The 16,485-nt window shown below is 37.9% G+C and overlaps 1 protein-coding gene across 1 annotated transcript in view; it reads left to right on the top strand.

The window, feature by feature from the left end:
• Positions 1-16,485, top strand: part of wdr32 (WD repeat domain 32) — a 132,365-nt gene that overhangs the window by 115,831 nt on the left and 49 nt on the right. The window contains exons 3-7 of the mRNA XM_061986820.2: positions 811-1,008; positions 5,893-6,095; positions 6,190-6,267; positions 9,649-9,794; positions 16,018-16,485. The exon at positions 16,018-16,485 is cut by the window's right edge and continues 49 nt beyond it. Coding sequence (XP_061842804.1) covers positions 811-1,008; positions 5,893-6,095; positions 6,190-6,267; positions 9,649-9,794; positions 16,018-16,389 — 997 coding nt within the window. The 3' untranslated portion in view covers positions 16,390-16,485. The remainder of the gene's footprint in view (positions 1-810; positions 1,009-5,892; positions 6,096-6,189; positions 6,268-9,648; positions 9,795-16,017) is intronic.

Raw genomic sequence — 16,485 nt, 5'->3', positions numbered from 1 at the left:
AGGAATCTTAATTTATAAATACTAATTATTAAATGCTGTTAGTATATTAAATAAATACTAATAAAAATATATTTTTTACAAACAGGAAGTTGCAGGAATGTACACATGATCCCCTGCTTACATCTCATTGTGCAACATGTGAATGTTTTAATGGGAACTAAATGAAAGGGGTACAAACTATTTCCAAAGCAGGACCTCCACCCAGACAAACAATACAAGTACACAGTTCATGAAAAACAATATTTGTTGTTATTGTCATTGTAAGTGGGCCTAAACACTTATATTAGAAATGGAAATGACTGCTGTCATTTGATTCTAATAATAAGAGAATGTTGTCTGTGTATCCTGCGATGAGGTGGCGACTTGTCCAGGGTGTACCCCGCCTTCCGCCCGATTGTAGCTGAGATAGGCTCCAGCACCCCCCGCGACCCCAAAGGGAATAAGCGGTAGAAAATGGATGGATGGATGGATGTCTGTGTATCTGTGTTGGCCCTGTGATGAGGGGGGGACTTGTCCAGGGTGTCATTAATAACACAGAGTCATTAATGACTCTGTGTTATTAATGACACTGGGTCATTAATAACCCAGTGTCATTAATGACCCAGTGTCATTAATAACACAGAGTCATTAATGACACTGGGTCATTAATGACACTGAGTCATTAAAAGGCACTGGGTCATTAATGACACTGGGTCATTAATAACACTGGGTCATTAATAACACTGGGTCATTAATAACACCGGACGTGTTTCATTAGCGGACACACCCGGAGCCCGACGTGATACAGGTGTGGATTCTGTGCCACCGCAGGTTCCTGGACAACCGTCTGTTCGCCACCTGCTCCGACGACACCACCATCGCCTTGTGGGACCTGAGGAAGCTCAACTCCAAGGTGTGCTCGCTGCACGGCCACGCCAGCTGGGTGAAGAACATCGAGTACGACACCAACACGCGCCTCCTGGTCACCTCCGGCTTTGACGGCAACGTCATCACCTGGGATACCAACAGGTGAGAACCTCTTTGCGGTGTCCCATCCGGCTTCTGGTGGCCCTCAGAGCCAAGGAAGTCCGCTCAGCCTCTCATTGACTCCAATGTTAAATGTCGGCTCTGAAAAACGCCAAAATTCACCTTTTCCTACTCGCTCTAACTCGGCCATTTCTCCACTTATCGGAAATCTGACGACACCGGAACGTTCCTCACAGCCTTGAGGCACTCACGGTTTTCACGCAGAGTCGATATCTCCAAGCGTTTGCCTACAATCAGACTTTGTTCAGCATGAAGTTTTTCAGAAAATGCAGTGTGATAGTTCAAATGGTGCATTCCTTAAAGGGGGTTCTCCAGGACTCGGACTTAACCACCAGCAACCGCCCTCTCATTTGCCGTAATGCCCATAAAAATTGACCAACATTTGCCGTGACCGGCCTTGACTTTTTACTTGTTAATGGACGAGGAATATAATGACGAGGCATAACGATAATTGGCGATGAAATTCCAGACGGTTAGTCATCCCATGTCCTTTATAATTTACCGAAACCCCGTCACTTATTTATGCATGTTAGGTAACATAAAATCAGGCTACAGTCATTTTCCCTTGATTCCCGCCGTGTGTTTAAGAGCGCACTGCTGTGTTTGGATGGAGACAGGTGTGGACAATATTGGAGACACTGGTCCCCACACTAAAAGTAGACAGCGAAGGAGAAAAACTATATGATGTTGCTTTCATTTTGACAATACAGCGTCCATCAGCTGCTGTGACCGAGAGTTAACGAGCATCTACATGTACATAACTTAAAAAATTAATAATAAGAAGAAATACTTCCCTCTATCAAAAGGTAAAACATTTTTATGCATGTTAGGTAACATAAAATCAGGCTACAGTCATTTTCCCTCGATTCCCACCGTGTGTTTAAGAGCGCACCGCTGTGTTTGGATGGAGACAGGTGTTGACAATACTGGAGACACTGGTCCCCACACTAAAAGTAGACAGCGAAGGAGAAAAACGATATGATGTTGCTTTCATTATGACAATACAGCGTCCATCAGCTGCTGTGACCGAGAGTTAACGAGCATCTACATGTACATAACTTTAAAAATTAATAATAAGAAGAAATACTTCCCTCTATCAAAAGGTAAAACATTTTTATGCATGTTAGGTAACACGAAATCAGGCGCATGCGCGCTTGCGTCGTTTGACTTAATTAATGGCAGACTAACCACGTTAAACTCGCTTCAAGGATATACCCTCGGAATATACTTAGTCAGCAGACCTACATGTCACGCTAAGGGTGGCCGTATAAACAACGTCAACACTGTCATAAACCTGTGCCATATAATAAAAACACAATAAACAACAATGACAATTATGTTTCGGGAGGATTTTTGTACCACAACAGAACACATTCCCAGAATTCCTTGCAGCACCAACTCTTTCGGGACCCTACAGTCATTTTCCCTCGCTTCCCGCCGTGTGTTTAAGAGCGCACCGCTGTGTTTGGATGGAGACAGGTGTGGACAATATTGGAGACACTGGTCCCCACACTAAAAGTAGACAGCGAAGGAGAAAAACTATATGATGTTGCTTTCATTTTGACAATACAGCGTCCATCAGCTGCTGTGACCGAGAGTTAACGAGCATCTACATGTACATAACTTTAAAAATTAATAATAAGAAGAAATACTTCCCTCTATCAAAAGGTAAAACATTTTTATGCATGTTAGGTAACATAAAATCAGGCTACAGTCATTTTCCCTCGCTTCCCGCCGTGTGTTTAAGAGCGCACCGCTGTGTTTGGATGGAGACAGGTGTGGACAATACTGGAGACACTGGTCCCCACACTAAAAGTAGACAGCGAAGGAGAAAACCTATATGATGTTGCTTTCATTTTGACAATACAGCGTCCATCAGCTGCTGTGACTGAGAGTTAACGAGCATCTACATGTACATAACTTTAAAAATTAATAATAAGAAGAAATACTTCCCTCTATCAAAAGGTAAAACATTTTTATGCATGTTAGGTAACACGAAATCAGGCGCTTGCGTCGTTTGACTTAATTAATGGCAGACCAACCACGTTAAGCTCGCTTCAAGGATATACCCTCGGAATATACTTAGGCAGCAGACCTACATGTCACACTAAGGGTGGCCGTATAAACAACGTCAACACTGTCATAAACCTGTGCCATATAATAAAAACACAATAAACAACAACGACAATGACGTTTCGGGAGGATATTTGTACCACAACAGAACACATTCTCAGAATTCCTTGCAGCACCAACTCTTTCGGGACGCTACAGTCATTTTCCCTCGCTTCCCGCCGTGTGTTTAAGAGCGCACCGCTGTGTTTGGATGGAGACAGGTGTGGACAATACTGGAGACACTGGTCCCCACACTAAAAGTAGACAGCGAAGGAGAAAAACGATATGATGTTGCTTTCATTTTGACAATACAGCGTCCATCAGCCGCTGTGACCGAGAGTTAACGAGCATCTGCATGTACATAACTTTAAAAATTAATAATAAGAAGAAATACTTCCCTCTATCAAAAGGTAAAACATTTTTATGCATGTTAGGTAACACGAAATCAGGCGCATGCGCGCTTGCGTCGTTTGACTTAATTAATGGCAGACTAACCACGTTAAACTCGCTTCAAGGATATACCCTCGGAATATACTTAGTCAGCAGACCTACATGTCACACAAAGGGTGGCCGTATAAACAATGTCAACACTGTCATAAACCTGTGCCATATAATAAAAACACAATAAACAACAACGACAATGACGTTTCGGGAGGATATTTGTACCACAACAGAACACATTCCCAGAATTCCTTGCAGCACCAACTCTTTCGGGACGCTACAGTCATTTTCCCTCGCTTCCCGCCGTGTGTTTAAGAGCGCACCGCTGTGTTTGGATGGAGACAGGTGTGGACAGTACTGGAGACACTGGTCCCCACACTAAAAGTAGACAGCGAAGGAGAAAAACTGTATGATGTTGCTTTCATTTTGACAATACAGCGTCCATCAGCTGCTGTGACCGAGAGTTAACGAGCATCTACATGTACATAACTTTAAAAATTAATAATAAGAAGAAATACTTCCCTCTATCAAAAGGTAAAACATTTTTATGCATGTTAGGTAACACGAAATCAGGCGCATGCGCGCTTTTGTCGTTTGACTTAATTAATGGCAGACTAACCACGTTAAACTCGCTTCAAGGATATACCCTCGGAATATACTTAGTCAGCAGACCTACATGTCACACTAAGGGTGGCCGTATAAACAACGTCAACACTGTCATAAACCTGTGCCATATAATAAAAACACAATAAACAACAACGACAATGACGTTTCGGGAGGATATTTGTACCACAACAGAACACATTCCCAGAATTCCTTGCAGCACCAACTCTTTCGGGACGCCACAGTCATTTTCCCTCGCTTCCCGCCGTGTGTTTAAGAGCGCACCGCTGTGTTTGGATGGAGACAGGTGTGGACAATATTGGAGACTGTTGCGTTCGGACCAGTTGTTCCTCCCAGGGAATTCAAGTTGCTGGCCACTCCCAAGCTCTTTTATGACACGTAAGGCTGAGTAGAAGAACCACCAGAGACAGAATAGGTATTTTGTAATTTTGTTTCCAAAGCCTTTGGAAACAAACTTGAGACCAAATCCCGTACAGAAGCGCTCAGTCGCACAGCTAAATTGGTCTGATCTAAAATATGGAAACCTCTTCTATAAAGTGTCTCTCGCTCCCACCCTCGTTGTCTCTCTTTCCAGCCCAAACACATGCCCATTGTCCTCCTCAGCTGGGCACAGGAACAGATAAGGAAAAGGAGTATCTGTCCTTCTTACATTCCTAAAGTCAAGGTTAGCAGACAGTACTTGCAGACAACCAAAAGACCACAATTGGAAGAACACTAGCTGTTTTGTAATATGACTATGAAAATAAAGAAGTAACACTTAAATACGGATATATGTAAATATCTGCCTCTGACAAGACTAAAAGTAGACAGCGAAGGAGAAAAACTATATGATGTTGCTTTCATTTTGACAATACAGCGTCCATCAGCTGCTGTGACCGAGAGTTAACGAGATGAGGAAATCGCTCCTGTTTTTGTTTTTTTCCTTGGCCAAAATGTTGTACTGAACCACAAGGGGGCGCTGGAGAAGAACACATCATGTTCATTAGACTTTATCTTCATTAGCCGAACTGCTTTGTGTTTTATTTTGATATCAAAAAGTAAGCGCCATATTTTTTTTTTTTACATGTTTGTCACAAAGGTATTACTTAAAAAAACATGTGACACATCATTTTGTTCATGTTTTATTGTGTATAGTTTCATTCCTATACGACAAACTCTTAATGGATCTGTCCCGATACAGCATCTACATGTACATAACTTAAAAAATGAACAATAATAATAAATACTTCCCTCTATCAAAAGGTAAAAATAGAGATAAAGGCATCATGAAATGACAAAAAAAGACACTTCACAGGATCCAAGCGTGCAGGTTTTAACAGAGTTTTAATGATCGTATGTTTTTATCAAAAGTTTTCTCTCGCAGAACGTGACTTTTCAGTCACGTCCGTATCCTCTCTCCCCTCCTGCTCCCGGCCGCTTACTGTTAAAGACAACCGATGATTAGATTAACACGTACCACCCGTGACATCTAATCACCTGCCAGCTGTGTCTCGCCGTCAGCATCATGGACAGCGGCGGTGACTTTTGCTCCTACAAGCACGCTGGCCCCATCTCCCTCCACATTTATATTAATAATTAATTTAAAAAAACTGTATATGAATGCATGCTTGCTTTGGAGCCCCTGACCGGAAAGAAACACTTGCCTTGTCCTTAAAAAGTAAAAATTGGAGGTCTGGTTCTCTGGTCCAGATTCACGGAGGACGGCTGTCCCCACAAGAAGTTCTTCCACACCAGATACCTGATGAGGATGCGTCTGACGCCGGACTGCTCCAAGATGCTCATCTCCACGACCTCGGGGTATCTGCTCATCCTCCACGACCTGGACCTCACCCAGTCCCTGGAGGTGGGCAGCTACCGCATGCTGCGAGCCAGACGCACGCCCCTCACTTCAGGTCGGCCACACCCCCTCTCTCTCTCCCCCAATCCCGTGTTTTCACTCCTTTTTTGGGGGGGTCGAGAAGTTTGACATTTTTGTAAAATGTGTAGATGGCGGTGCTCTAGCGTCCAGGGCAGCCGGACCTCGCCAGGGGAACGACTCCAGCAAGCTCCACCCCCACAGAGAAGGTGAGTCACCCACATTTCGGGTCACTGAAAATGTATTAATAATAATAATAGATTTAATTTGTAAATAGCACTTTACATTGAGTAAATAACCTCAAAGTGCTACAGTGTATTAAAAAAATTAATAAATAAATAAAAATAAAAACTAGAACAGCCTATTAGCTAGAACTAGTATGCATATATCTAAAAAAATAAATACAAATTTTTTTTATTTAAAAAGAAGGGCTTTTAAGCCTTTTTTTTAAAGTTTTCACAGTCTGTGGTACCCTCAGGTGGTCAGGGAGAGGCGTTCCACTGAGGTTGGAGGAGGTTAGCCTGTCCGGAGCGGAGGTGTCGCGTGGAGGATTTGGGGGTGGGCAAGTTAGGAAAACCTGTCAGCCTGCCAATGTGGGCTTCATGACTTTTAGGCCCCTGTCCAACAAACTACAGGGTCCTGGAACCTCCAGTTCAAGCCCTGAAATAATGAGTTAATAAATCATTTTATCATGTCATCTTTTCATCGTGACAGACAGAAATACACATATTTTAAACTTTATTATCTAATAGTCTAATAGAATCTCACGATTCCCGAGCGCGGCCGCCGCTGCTGCTCACTGCTCCCCTCACCCCCCATGGGGCGCAATGAAGGTTATTGCGTCGGAGAAAGTTGCACATGTAAACAAACGACGGAGAGTTCAAGGACCGCCCAAATTAGCAGGACAAAACACCAAATACTTTTCATATAAACAGTTGGATTTCTAACAATTAGGAAGGTTTTCACACAGTATAAAACGTTTGGTGGACAAAATGAGACAAAGGAGGGGTGGCGTTAAACACGTCTTTCTGTGGCAGCGTCAAAGAAAGTTGCACATGTAAACAAATTACGGTGAGTTCAAGGACCGCAATAATTAGTAGGACAAAATACCAAATACTCTCATTAGTGAAGCATGTTTAATACAAACAGTTGGATTTCTAACAATTAGGAAGGTTTTCACACAGTATAAAACGTTTGGTGGACAAAATGAGACAAAGGAAGGGTGGCTTTAAACACTTCTCTCTGTGGCAGCGTCGGAGAAAGTTGCACATGTAAACAAATTACGGTGAGTTCAAGGACCGCCAAAATTAGCACGACAAAATACCAAATACTCTCATTAGTGAAGCATGTTTAATACAAACAGTTGGATTTCTAACAATTAGGAAGGTTTTCACACAGTATAAAACGTTTGGTGGACAAAATGAGACAAAGGAGGGGTGGCGTTAAACACGTATTTCTGTGGCAGCGTCAAAGAAAGTTGCACATGTAAACAAATTGCGGTGAGTTCAAGGACCGCCATAATTAGTAGGACAAAATACCAAATACTCTCATTAGTGAAGCATGTTTAATACAAACAGTTGGATTTCTAACAATTAGGAAGGTTTTCGACACAGTATAAAACGTTTGGTGGACAAAATACCAAATACTCTCATTTGTGAAGCATGTTTAATACAAACAGTTGGATTTCTAACAATTAGGAAGGTTTTCACACAGTATAAAACGTTTGGTGGACAAAATACCAAATACTCTCATTAGTGAAGCATGTTTAATACAGACAGTTGGATTTCTAACAATTAGGAAGGTTTTCACACAGTATAAAACGTTTGGTGGACAAAATACCAAATACTCTCATTAGTGAAGCATGTTTAATACAAACAGTTGGATTTCTAACAATTAGGAAGGTTTTCACTCAGTATAAAACGTTTGGTGGACAAAATGAGACAAAGGAGGGGTGGCGTTAAACACGTCTTTCTGTGGCAGCGTCAAAGAAAGTTGCACATGTAAACAAATTACGGTGAGTTCAAGGACCGCCATAATTAGTACGACAAAATACCAAATACTCTCATTAGTGAAGCATGTTTAATACAAACAGTTGGATTTCTAACAATTAGGAAGGTTTTCACACAGTATAAAACGTTTGGTGGACAAAATGAGACAAAGGAGGGGTGGCGTTAAACACGTCTTTCTGTGGCAGCGTCAAAGAAAGTTGCACATGTAAACAAATTACGGTGAGTTCAAGGACCGCCATAATTAGCAGGACAAAACACCAAATACTCTCATTTGTGAAGCATGTTTAATACAAACAGTTGGATTTCTAACAATTAGGAAGGTTTTCACACAGTATAAAACATTTGGTGGATAAAATACCAAATACTCTCATTAGTGAAGCATGTTTAATACAAACAGTTGGATTTCTAACAATTAGGAAGGTTTTCACACAGTATAAAACGTTTGGTGGACAAAATGAGACAAAGGAAGGGTGGCGCTAAACACGTATTTCTGTGGCAGCGTCAAAGAAAGTTGCACATGTAAACAAATTACGGTGAGTTCAAGGACCGCCAAAATTAGTAGGACAAAACACCAAATACTCTCATTAGTGAAGCATGTTTAATATAAACAGTTGGATTTCTAACAATTAGGAAGGTTTTCACACAGTGTAAAACGTTTGGTGGACAAAATGAGACAAAGGAAGGGTGGCGTTAAACATGTCTTTCTGTGGCAGCGTCAAAGAAAGTTGCACGTGTAAACAAATTACGGTGAGTTCAAGGACCGCCAAAATTAGTAGGACAAAATACCAAATACTCTCATTAGTGAAGCATGTTTAATATAAACAGTTGGATTTCTAACAATTAGGAAGGTTTTCACACAGTATAAACGTTTGGTGGACAAAATGAGACAAAGGAAGGGTGGCGTTAAACACGTCTTTCTGTGGCAGCGTCAAAGAAAGTTGCACATGTAAACAAATTACGGTGAGTTCAAGGACCGCCAAAATTAGTAGGACAAAATACCAAATACTCTCATTAGTTTTGCATGTTTGATATAAACAGTTGGGTTTCTAACAATTAGGAAGGTTTTCACACAGTATAAAACGTTTGGTGGACAAAATGAGACAAAGGAGGGGTGGCGTTAAACACGTCTTTCTGTGGCAGCGTCAAAGAAAGTTGCACGTGTAAACAAATTACGGTGAGTTCAAGGACCGCCATAATTAGCAGGACAAAATACCAAATACTCTCATTAGTGAAGCATGTTTAATACAAACAGTTGGGTTTCTAACAATTAGGAAGGTTTTCACACAGTATAAAACGTTTGGTGGACAAAATGAGACAAAGGAAGGGTGGCTTTAAACACGTCTTTTTGTGGCAGCGTCAAAGAAAGTTGCACATGTAAACAAACGACGGAGAGTTCAAGGACCGCCAAAATTAGCAGGACAAAACACCAAATACTCTCATTAGTGAAGCATGTTTAATACAAACAGTTGGGTTTCTAACAATTAGGAAGGTTTTCACACAGTATAAAATGTTTGGTGGACAAAGTAGGGGTGGCGTAGCAGATGATGATGTTTGATGTACTTGTGCACTTGTCCCTCGCAGGCATTTCTCCCAGGAACAGCCTGGAGGTCTTGACTCCGGAGATACCAGGGGAGAGGGACCGGGGCAACTGCATCACCTCCCTGCAGCTCCACCCCAAGGGCTGGGCCACGCTCATCCGCTGCTCCAGCAACATGGACGACCAGGAGGTGAGGATGACATCATGCCAGCTTGCCTACTATCAAAATGACTTTAAAAGCCTTATAGAAGTCTCATAATGACTAGCCTACTATCAAAATGACTTTAAAAGCCTTATATAAGTCTCATAATGACTAGCCTACTATCAAAATGACTTTAAAAGCCTTATATAAGTGTTATAATCACTAGCCTACTATCAAAATGACTTTAAAAGCCTTATATAAGTGTTATAATCACTAGCCTACTATCAAAATGACTTTAAAAGCCTTATATAAGTCTTATAATGACTATCCTACTATCAAAATGACTTTAAAAGCCTTATATAAGTGTTATAATGACTTGCCTACTATCAAAATGACTTTAAAAGCCGTATATAAGTGTTGTAATCACTAGCCTACTATCAAAATGACTAGCCTACTATCAAAATGACTTTAAAAGCCTTGTATAAGTCTTATAATGACTAGCCTACTATCAAAATGACTTTAAAAGCCTTATATAAGTCTTATAATGACTAGCCTACTATCAAAATGACTTTAAAAGCCTTATATAAGTCTTATAATGACTAGCCTACTATCAAATTGACTTTAAAAGCCTTATATAAGTCTTATAATGACTAGCCTACTATCAAAATGACTTTAAAAGCCTTATATAAGTCTTATAATGACTAGCTTACTATCAAAATGACTTTAAAAGCCTTATATAAGTCTTATAATGACTAGCCTACTATCAAAATGACTTTAAAAGCCGTATATAAGTGTTGTAATCACTAGCCTACTATCAAAATGACTAGCCTACTATCAAAATGACTTTTCAAGCCTTATAATGACTAGCCTACTATCAGAATTACTTTACAAGCCTTATTATGACTAGCCTACTATCCAAATGACTTTAAAAGCCTTATATAAGTGTTGTAATCACTAGCCTGCTATCATAATGACTAGCCTACTATCAAAATGACTTTAAAAGCCTTATATAAGTCTTATAATGACTAGCCTACTATCAAAATGACTTTAAAAGCCTTATATAAGTCTTATAATGACTAGCCTACTATCAAAATGACTTTAAAAGCCTTACATAAGTGTTATAATGACTTGCCTACTATCAAAATGACTTTAAAAGCCGTATATAAGTGTTGTAATCACTAGCCTACTATCAAAATGACTAGCCTACTATCAAAATGACTTTAAAAGCCTTGTATAAGTCTTAGAATGACTAGCCTACTGTCAAAATGACTTTAAAAGCCTTGTATAAGTCTTAGAATGACTAGCCTACTATCAAAATGACTAGCCTACTATCAGAATTACTTTACAAGCCTTATAATGACTAGCCTACTATCCAAATTACTTTAAAAGCCTTATATAAGTGTTGTAATCACTAGCCTGCTATCAGAATGACTTTAAAAGCCTTATATAAGTCTTATAATGACTAGCCTACTATCAAAATGACTTTAAAAGCCTTATATAAGTCTTATAATGATTAGCCTACTATCAAAATGACTTTAAAAGCCTTATATAAGTCTTATAATGATTAGCCTACTATCAAAATGACTTTAAAAGCCTTATATAAGTCTCATAATGACTAGCCTACTATCAAAATGACTTTAAAAGCCTTATATAAGTGTTATAATGACTGGCCTACTATCAAAATGACTTTAAAAGCCTCTATAAGTGTTATAATGACTCGCCTACTATCAACATTACTTTTAAAGCCTTATATAAGTCTTATAATGACTAGCCTACTATCAAAATGACTTTAAAAGCCTTATATAAGTGTTGTAATCGCTAGCCCACTATCAAAATGACTAGCCTACTATCAAAATGACTTTACAAGCCTTATAATGACTAGCCTACTATCCAAATTACTTTAAAAGCCTTGTATAAGTCTTATAATGACTAGCCTACTATCAAAATGACTTTAAAAGCCTTATATAAGTCTTATAATGACTAGCCTACTATCAAAATGACTTTAAAAGCCTTATATAAGTCTTATAATGATTAGCCTACTATCAAAATGACTTTAAAAGCCTTATATAAGTCTTATAATGATTAGCCTACTATCAAAATGACTTTAAAAGCCTTATATAAGTCTTATAATGATTAGCCTACTATCAAAATGACTTTAAAAGCCTTATATAAGTCTTATAATGACTAGCCTACTATCAAAATGACTTTAAAAGCCTTATATAAGTCTTATAATGACTAGCCTACTATCAAAATGACTTTAAAAGCCTTATATAAGTCTTATAATGATTAGCCTACTATCAAAATGACTTTAAAAGCCTTATATAAGTCTTATAATGATTAGCCTACTATCAAAATGACTTTAAAAGCCTTATATAAGTCTTATAATGACTAGCCTACTATCAAAATGACTTTAAAAGCCTTATATAAGTCTTATAATGACTTGCCTACTATCAAAATGACTTTAAAAGCCTTATATAAGTCTTATAATGACTAGCCTACTATCAAAATGACTTTAAAAGCCTTATATAAGTCTTATAATGACTAGCCTACTATCAAAATGACTAGCCTACTATCAGAATTACTTTACAAGCCTTATAATAGCTAGCCTACTATCCAAATTACTTTAAAAGCCTTATATAAGTGTTATAATCACTAGCCTACTATCAAAATGACTTTAAAAGTCTTATAATCACTAGCCTACTATTAAAATGACTTTAAAAGCCTTATAATCACTAGCCTACTATCAAAATGACTTTAAAAGCCTTATATAAGTCTTATAATGACTAGCCTACTATCAAAATGACTTTAAAAGCCTTATATAAGTCTTATAATGACTAGCCTACTATCAAAATGACTTTAAAAGCCTTATATAAGTCTTATAATGACTTGCCTACTATCAAAATGACTTTAAAAGCCTTATATAAGTCTTATAATGACTAGCCTACTATCAAAATGACTTTAAAAGCCTTATATAAGTCTTATAATGACTAGCCTACTATCAAAATGACTAGCCTACTATCAGAATTACTTTACAAGCCTTATAATAGCTAGCCTACTATCCAAATTACTTTAAAAGCCTTATATAAGTGTTATAATCACTAGCCTACTATCAAAATGACTTTAAAAGTCTTATAATCACTAGCCTACTATTAAAATGACTTTAAAAGCCTTATAATCACTAGCCTACTATCAAAATGACTTTAAAAGCCTTATATAAGTCTTATAATGACTAGCCTACTATCAAAATGACTTTAAAAGCCCTATATAAGTCTTATAATAATTAGCCTACTATCAAAATGACTTTAAAAGCCTTATATAAGTCTTATAATGACTAGCCTACTATCAAAATGACTTTAAAAGCCTTGTATAAGTCTTATAATGACTAGCCTACTATCAGAATTACTTTACAAGCCTTATAATGACTAGCCTACTATCAAAATGACTTTAAAAGCCTTATATAAGTCTTATAATGACTAGCCTACTATCAAAATTACTTTAAAAGCCTTATATAAGTCTTATAATGACTAGCCTACTATCAAAATGACTAGCCTACTATCAAAATGACTTTAAAAGCCTTATATAAGTCTTATAATGACTAGCCTACTATCAAAATGACTTTAAAATCCTTATATAAGTCTTATAATGACTAGCCTACTATCAAAATGACTAGCCTACTATCAAAATGACTTTAAAAGCCTTATATAAGTCTTATAATGACTAGCCTACTATCAAAATGATTTTAAAAGCCTTATATAAGTCTTATAATGACTAGCCTACTATCAAAATGACTTTAAAATCCTTATATAAGTCTTATAATGACTAGCCTACTATCAAAATGACTAGCCTACTATCAAAATGACTTTAAAAGCCTTATATAAGTCTTATAATGACTAGCCTACTATCAAAATGATTTTAAAAGCCTTATATAAGTCTTATAATGACTAGCCTACTATCAAAATGACTTTAAAAGCCTTATATAAGTCTTATAATGATTAGCCTACTATCAAAATGACTTTAAAAGCCTTATATAAGTCTTATAATGACTAGCCTACTATCAAAATGACTAGCCTACTATCAGAATTACTTTACAAGCCTTATAATAGCTAGCCTACTATCCAAATTACTTTAAAAGCCTGATATAAGTGTTATAATCACTAGCCTACTATCAAAATGACTTTAAAAGTCTTATAATGACTAGCCTACTATTAAAATGACTTTAAAAGCCTTATAATCACTAGCCTACTATCAAAATGACTTTAAAAGCCTTATATAAGTCTTATAATGACTAGCCTACTATCAAAATGACTTTAAAAGCCTTATATAAGTCTTATAATGACTAGCCTACTATCAAAATGACTTTAAAAGCCTTATATAAGTCTTATAATGACTTGCCTACTATCAAAATGACTTTAAAAGCCTTATATAAGTCTTATAATGACTAGCCTACTATCAAAATGACTTTAAAAGCCTTATATAAGTCTTATAATGACTAGCCTACTATCAAAATGACTTTAAAAGCCTTATATAAGTCTTATAATGACTTGCCTACTATCAAAATGACTTTAAAAGCCTTATATAAGTCTTATAATGACTAGCCTACTATCAAAATGACTTTAAAAGCCTTATATAAGTCTTATAATGACTAGCCTACTATCAAAATGACTAGCCTACTATCAGAATTACTTTACAAGCCTTATAATAGCTAGCCTACTATCCAAATTACTTTAAAAGCCTTATATAAGTGTTATAATCACTAGCCTACTATCAAAATGACTTTAAAAGTCTTATAATCACTAGCCTACTATTAAAATGACTTTAAAAGCCTTATAATCACTAGCCTACTATCAAAATGACTTTAAAAGCCTTATATAAGTCTTATAATGACTAGCCTACTATCAAAATGACTTTAAAAGCCCTATATAAGTCTTATAATAATTAGCCTACTATCAAAATGACTTTAAAAGCCTTATATAAGTCTTATAATGACTAGCCTACTATCAAAATGACTTTAAAAGCCTTGTATAAGTCTTATAATGACTAGCCTACTATCAGAATTACTTTACAAGCCTTATAATGACTAGCCTACTATCAAAATGACTTTAAAAGCCTTATATAAGTCTTATAATGACTAGCCTACTATCAAAATTACTTTAAAAGCCTTATATAAGTCTTATAATGACTAGCCTACTATCAAAATGACTAGCCTACTATCAAAATGACTTTAAAAGCCTTATATAAGTCTTATAATGACTAGCCTACTATCAAAATGATTTTAAAAGCCTTATATAAGTCTTATAATGACTAGCCTACTATCAAAATGACTTTAAAAGCCTTATATAAGTCTTATAATGATTAGCCTACTATCAAAATGACTTTAAAAGCCTTATATAAGTCTTATAATGACTAGCCTACTATCAAAATGACTAGCCTACTATCAGAATTACTTTACAAGCCTTATAATAGCTAGCCTACTATCCAAATTACTTTAAAAGCCTGATATAAGTGTTATAATCACTAGCCTACTATCAAAATGACTTTAAAAGTCTTATAATCACTAGCCTACTATTAAAATGACTTTAAAAGCCTTATAATCACTAGCCTACTATCAAAATGACTTTAAAAGCCTTATATAAGTCTTATAATGACTAGCCTACTATCAAAATGACTTTAAAAGCCCTATATAAGTCTTATAATAATTAGCCTACTATCAAAATGACTTTAAAAGCCTTATGCAAGTCTTATAATCACTAGCCTACTATCAAAATGACTTTAAAAAGCCTTATATAAGTGTTATAATGTCAAGCCTACTATCAAAATGACTTTAAAAGCCTTATATAAGTGTTATAATCACTAGCCTACTATCAAAATGACTTTTAAAGCCTTATATAAGTGTTATAATGACTAGCCTACTATCAAATTGACTTTAAAAGCCTTATGTGAGCTATTGTATCCTCCTACGGTGTGTAGTGGAGCATGTTTAGCGACTCCTCCTCCTCCAGTGATAATGATACTTGTAAGAGACTTACTTTATTTGTCGCCACGGAGGCCAGGATTAGTGATTTAGAAGTAGCTGTGGATGGACGTTGGGTCCGTTCTCCCTTTTCTGTCTACACACTGTGTCTGCTTGTAAGTACTCTGTGTGTGTGCGCTGCCCAACATGCCTGTTTAAAACAAACAGGTACTTTTTAGAGGCGGTATAGTACCGAATATGATGAATTGGTATACCGTCCAAGCCTAGTAAAAATATGCGGGCCCTCATCGTTGTGTGCAGTGGACGTGCGTGTACGAGTTCCAGGAGGGGGCGCCCACCCGCCCGCTGGCGTCGCCCCGCTGCTCGCTGCGCCTCACCCACTACATCGAGGAGGCCAACGTGGGGCGGGGCTACATCAAGGAGCTGTGCTTCAGCCCCGACGGCCGCCTCATCTGCTCGCCGTACGGCTACGGCGTGCGCCTGCTGGCCTTCGACGAGCGCTGCGGCGAGCTGAGCGACTGCCTGCCCGTGCAGACCAGCTGCCTGCGGGAGGTGCGCGCCATCTACTCGCACAGCGACGTGGTGCTCACCACCAAGTTCTCGCCCACGCACTGCCAGCTGGCGTCCGGCTGCCTCAGCGGCCGCGTGGCGCTCTACCAGCCCAAGTTCTAGAAGGTGCGGCGAGGGCATTTGTTTTAAAGTGCCCCGAGGACTCACTGGAGGAGCGCCTCAAGAGCAAGACTCTGAAGATGAAGCAGACTCTTAAGG

This window comes from Nerophis lumbriciformis, linkage group LG26 (assembly GCF_033978685.3).
Source record: "Nerophis lumbriciformis linkage group LG26, RoL_Nlum_v2.1, whole genome shotgun sequence".
Classification (NCBI taxonomy): domain Eukaryota; kingdom Metazoa; phylum Chordata; class Actinopteri; order Syngnathiformes; family Syngnathidae; genus Nerophis; species Nerophis lumbriciformis.
Note: the sequence above shows the minus strand (reverse complement) of the source record. Positions and strands in the feature narration are given on the sequence as shown.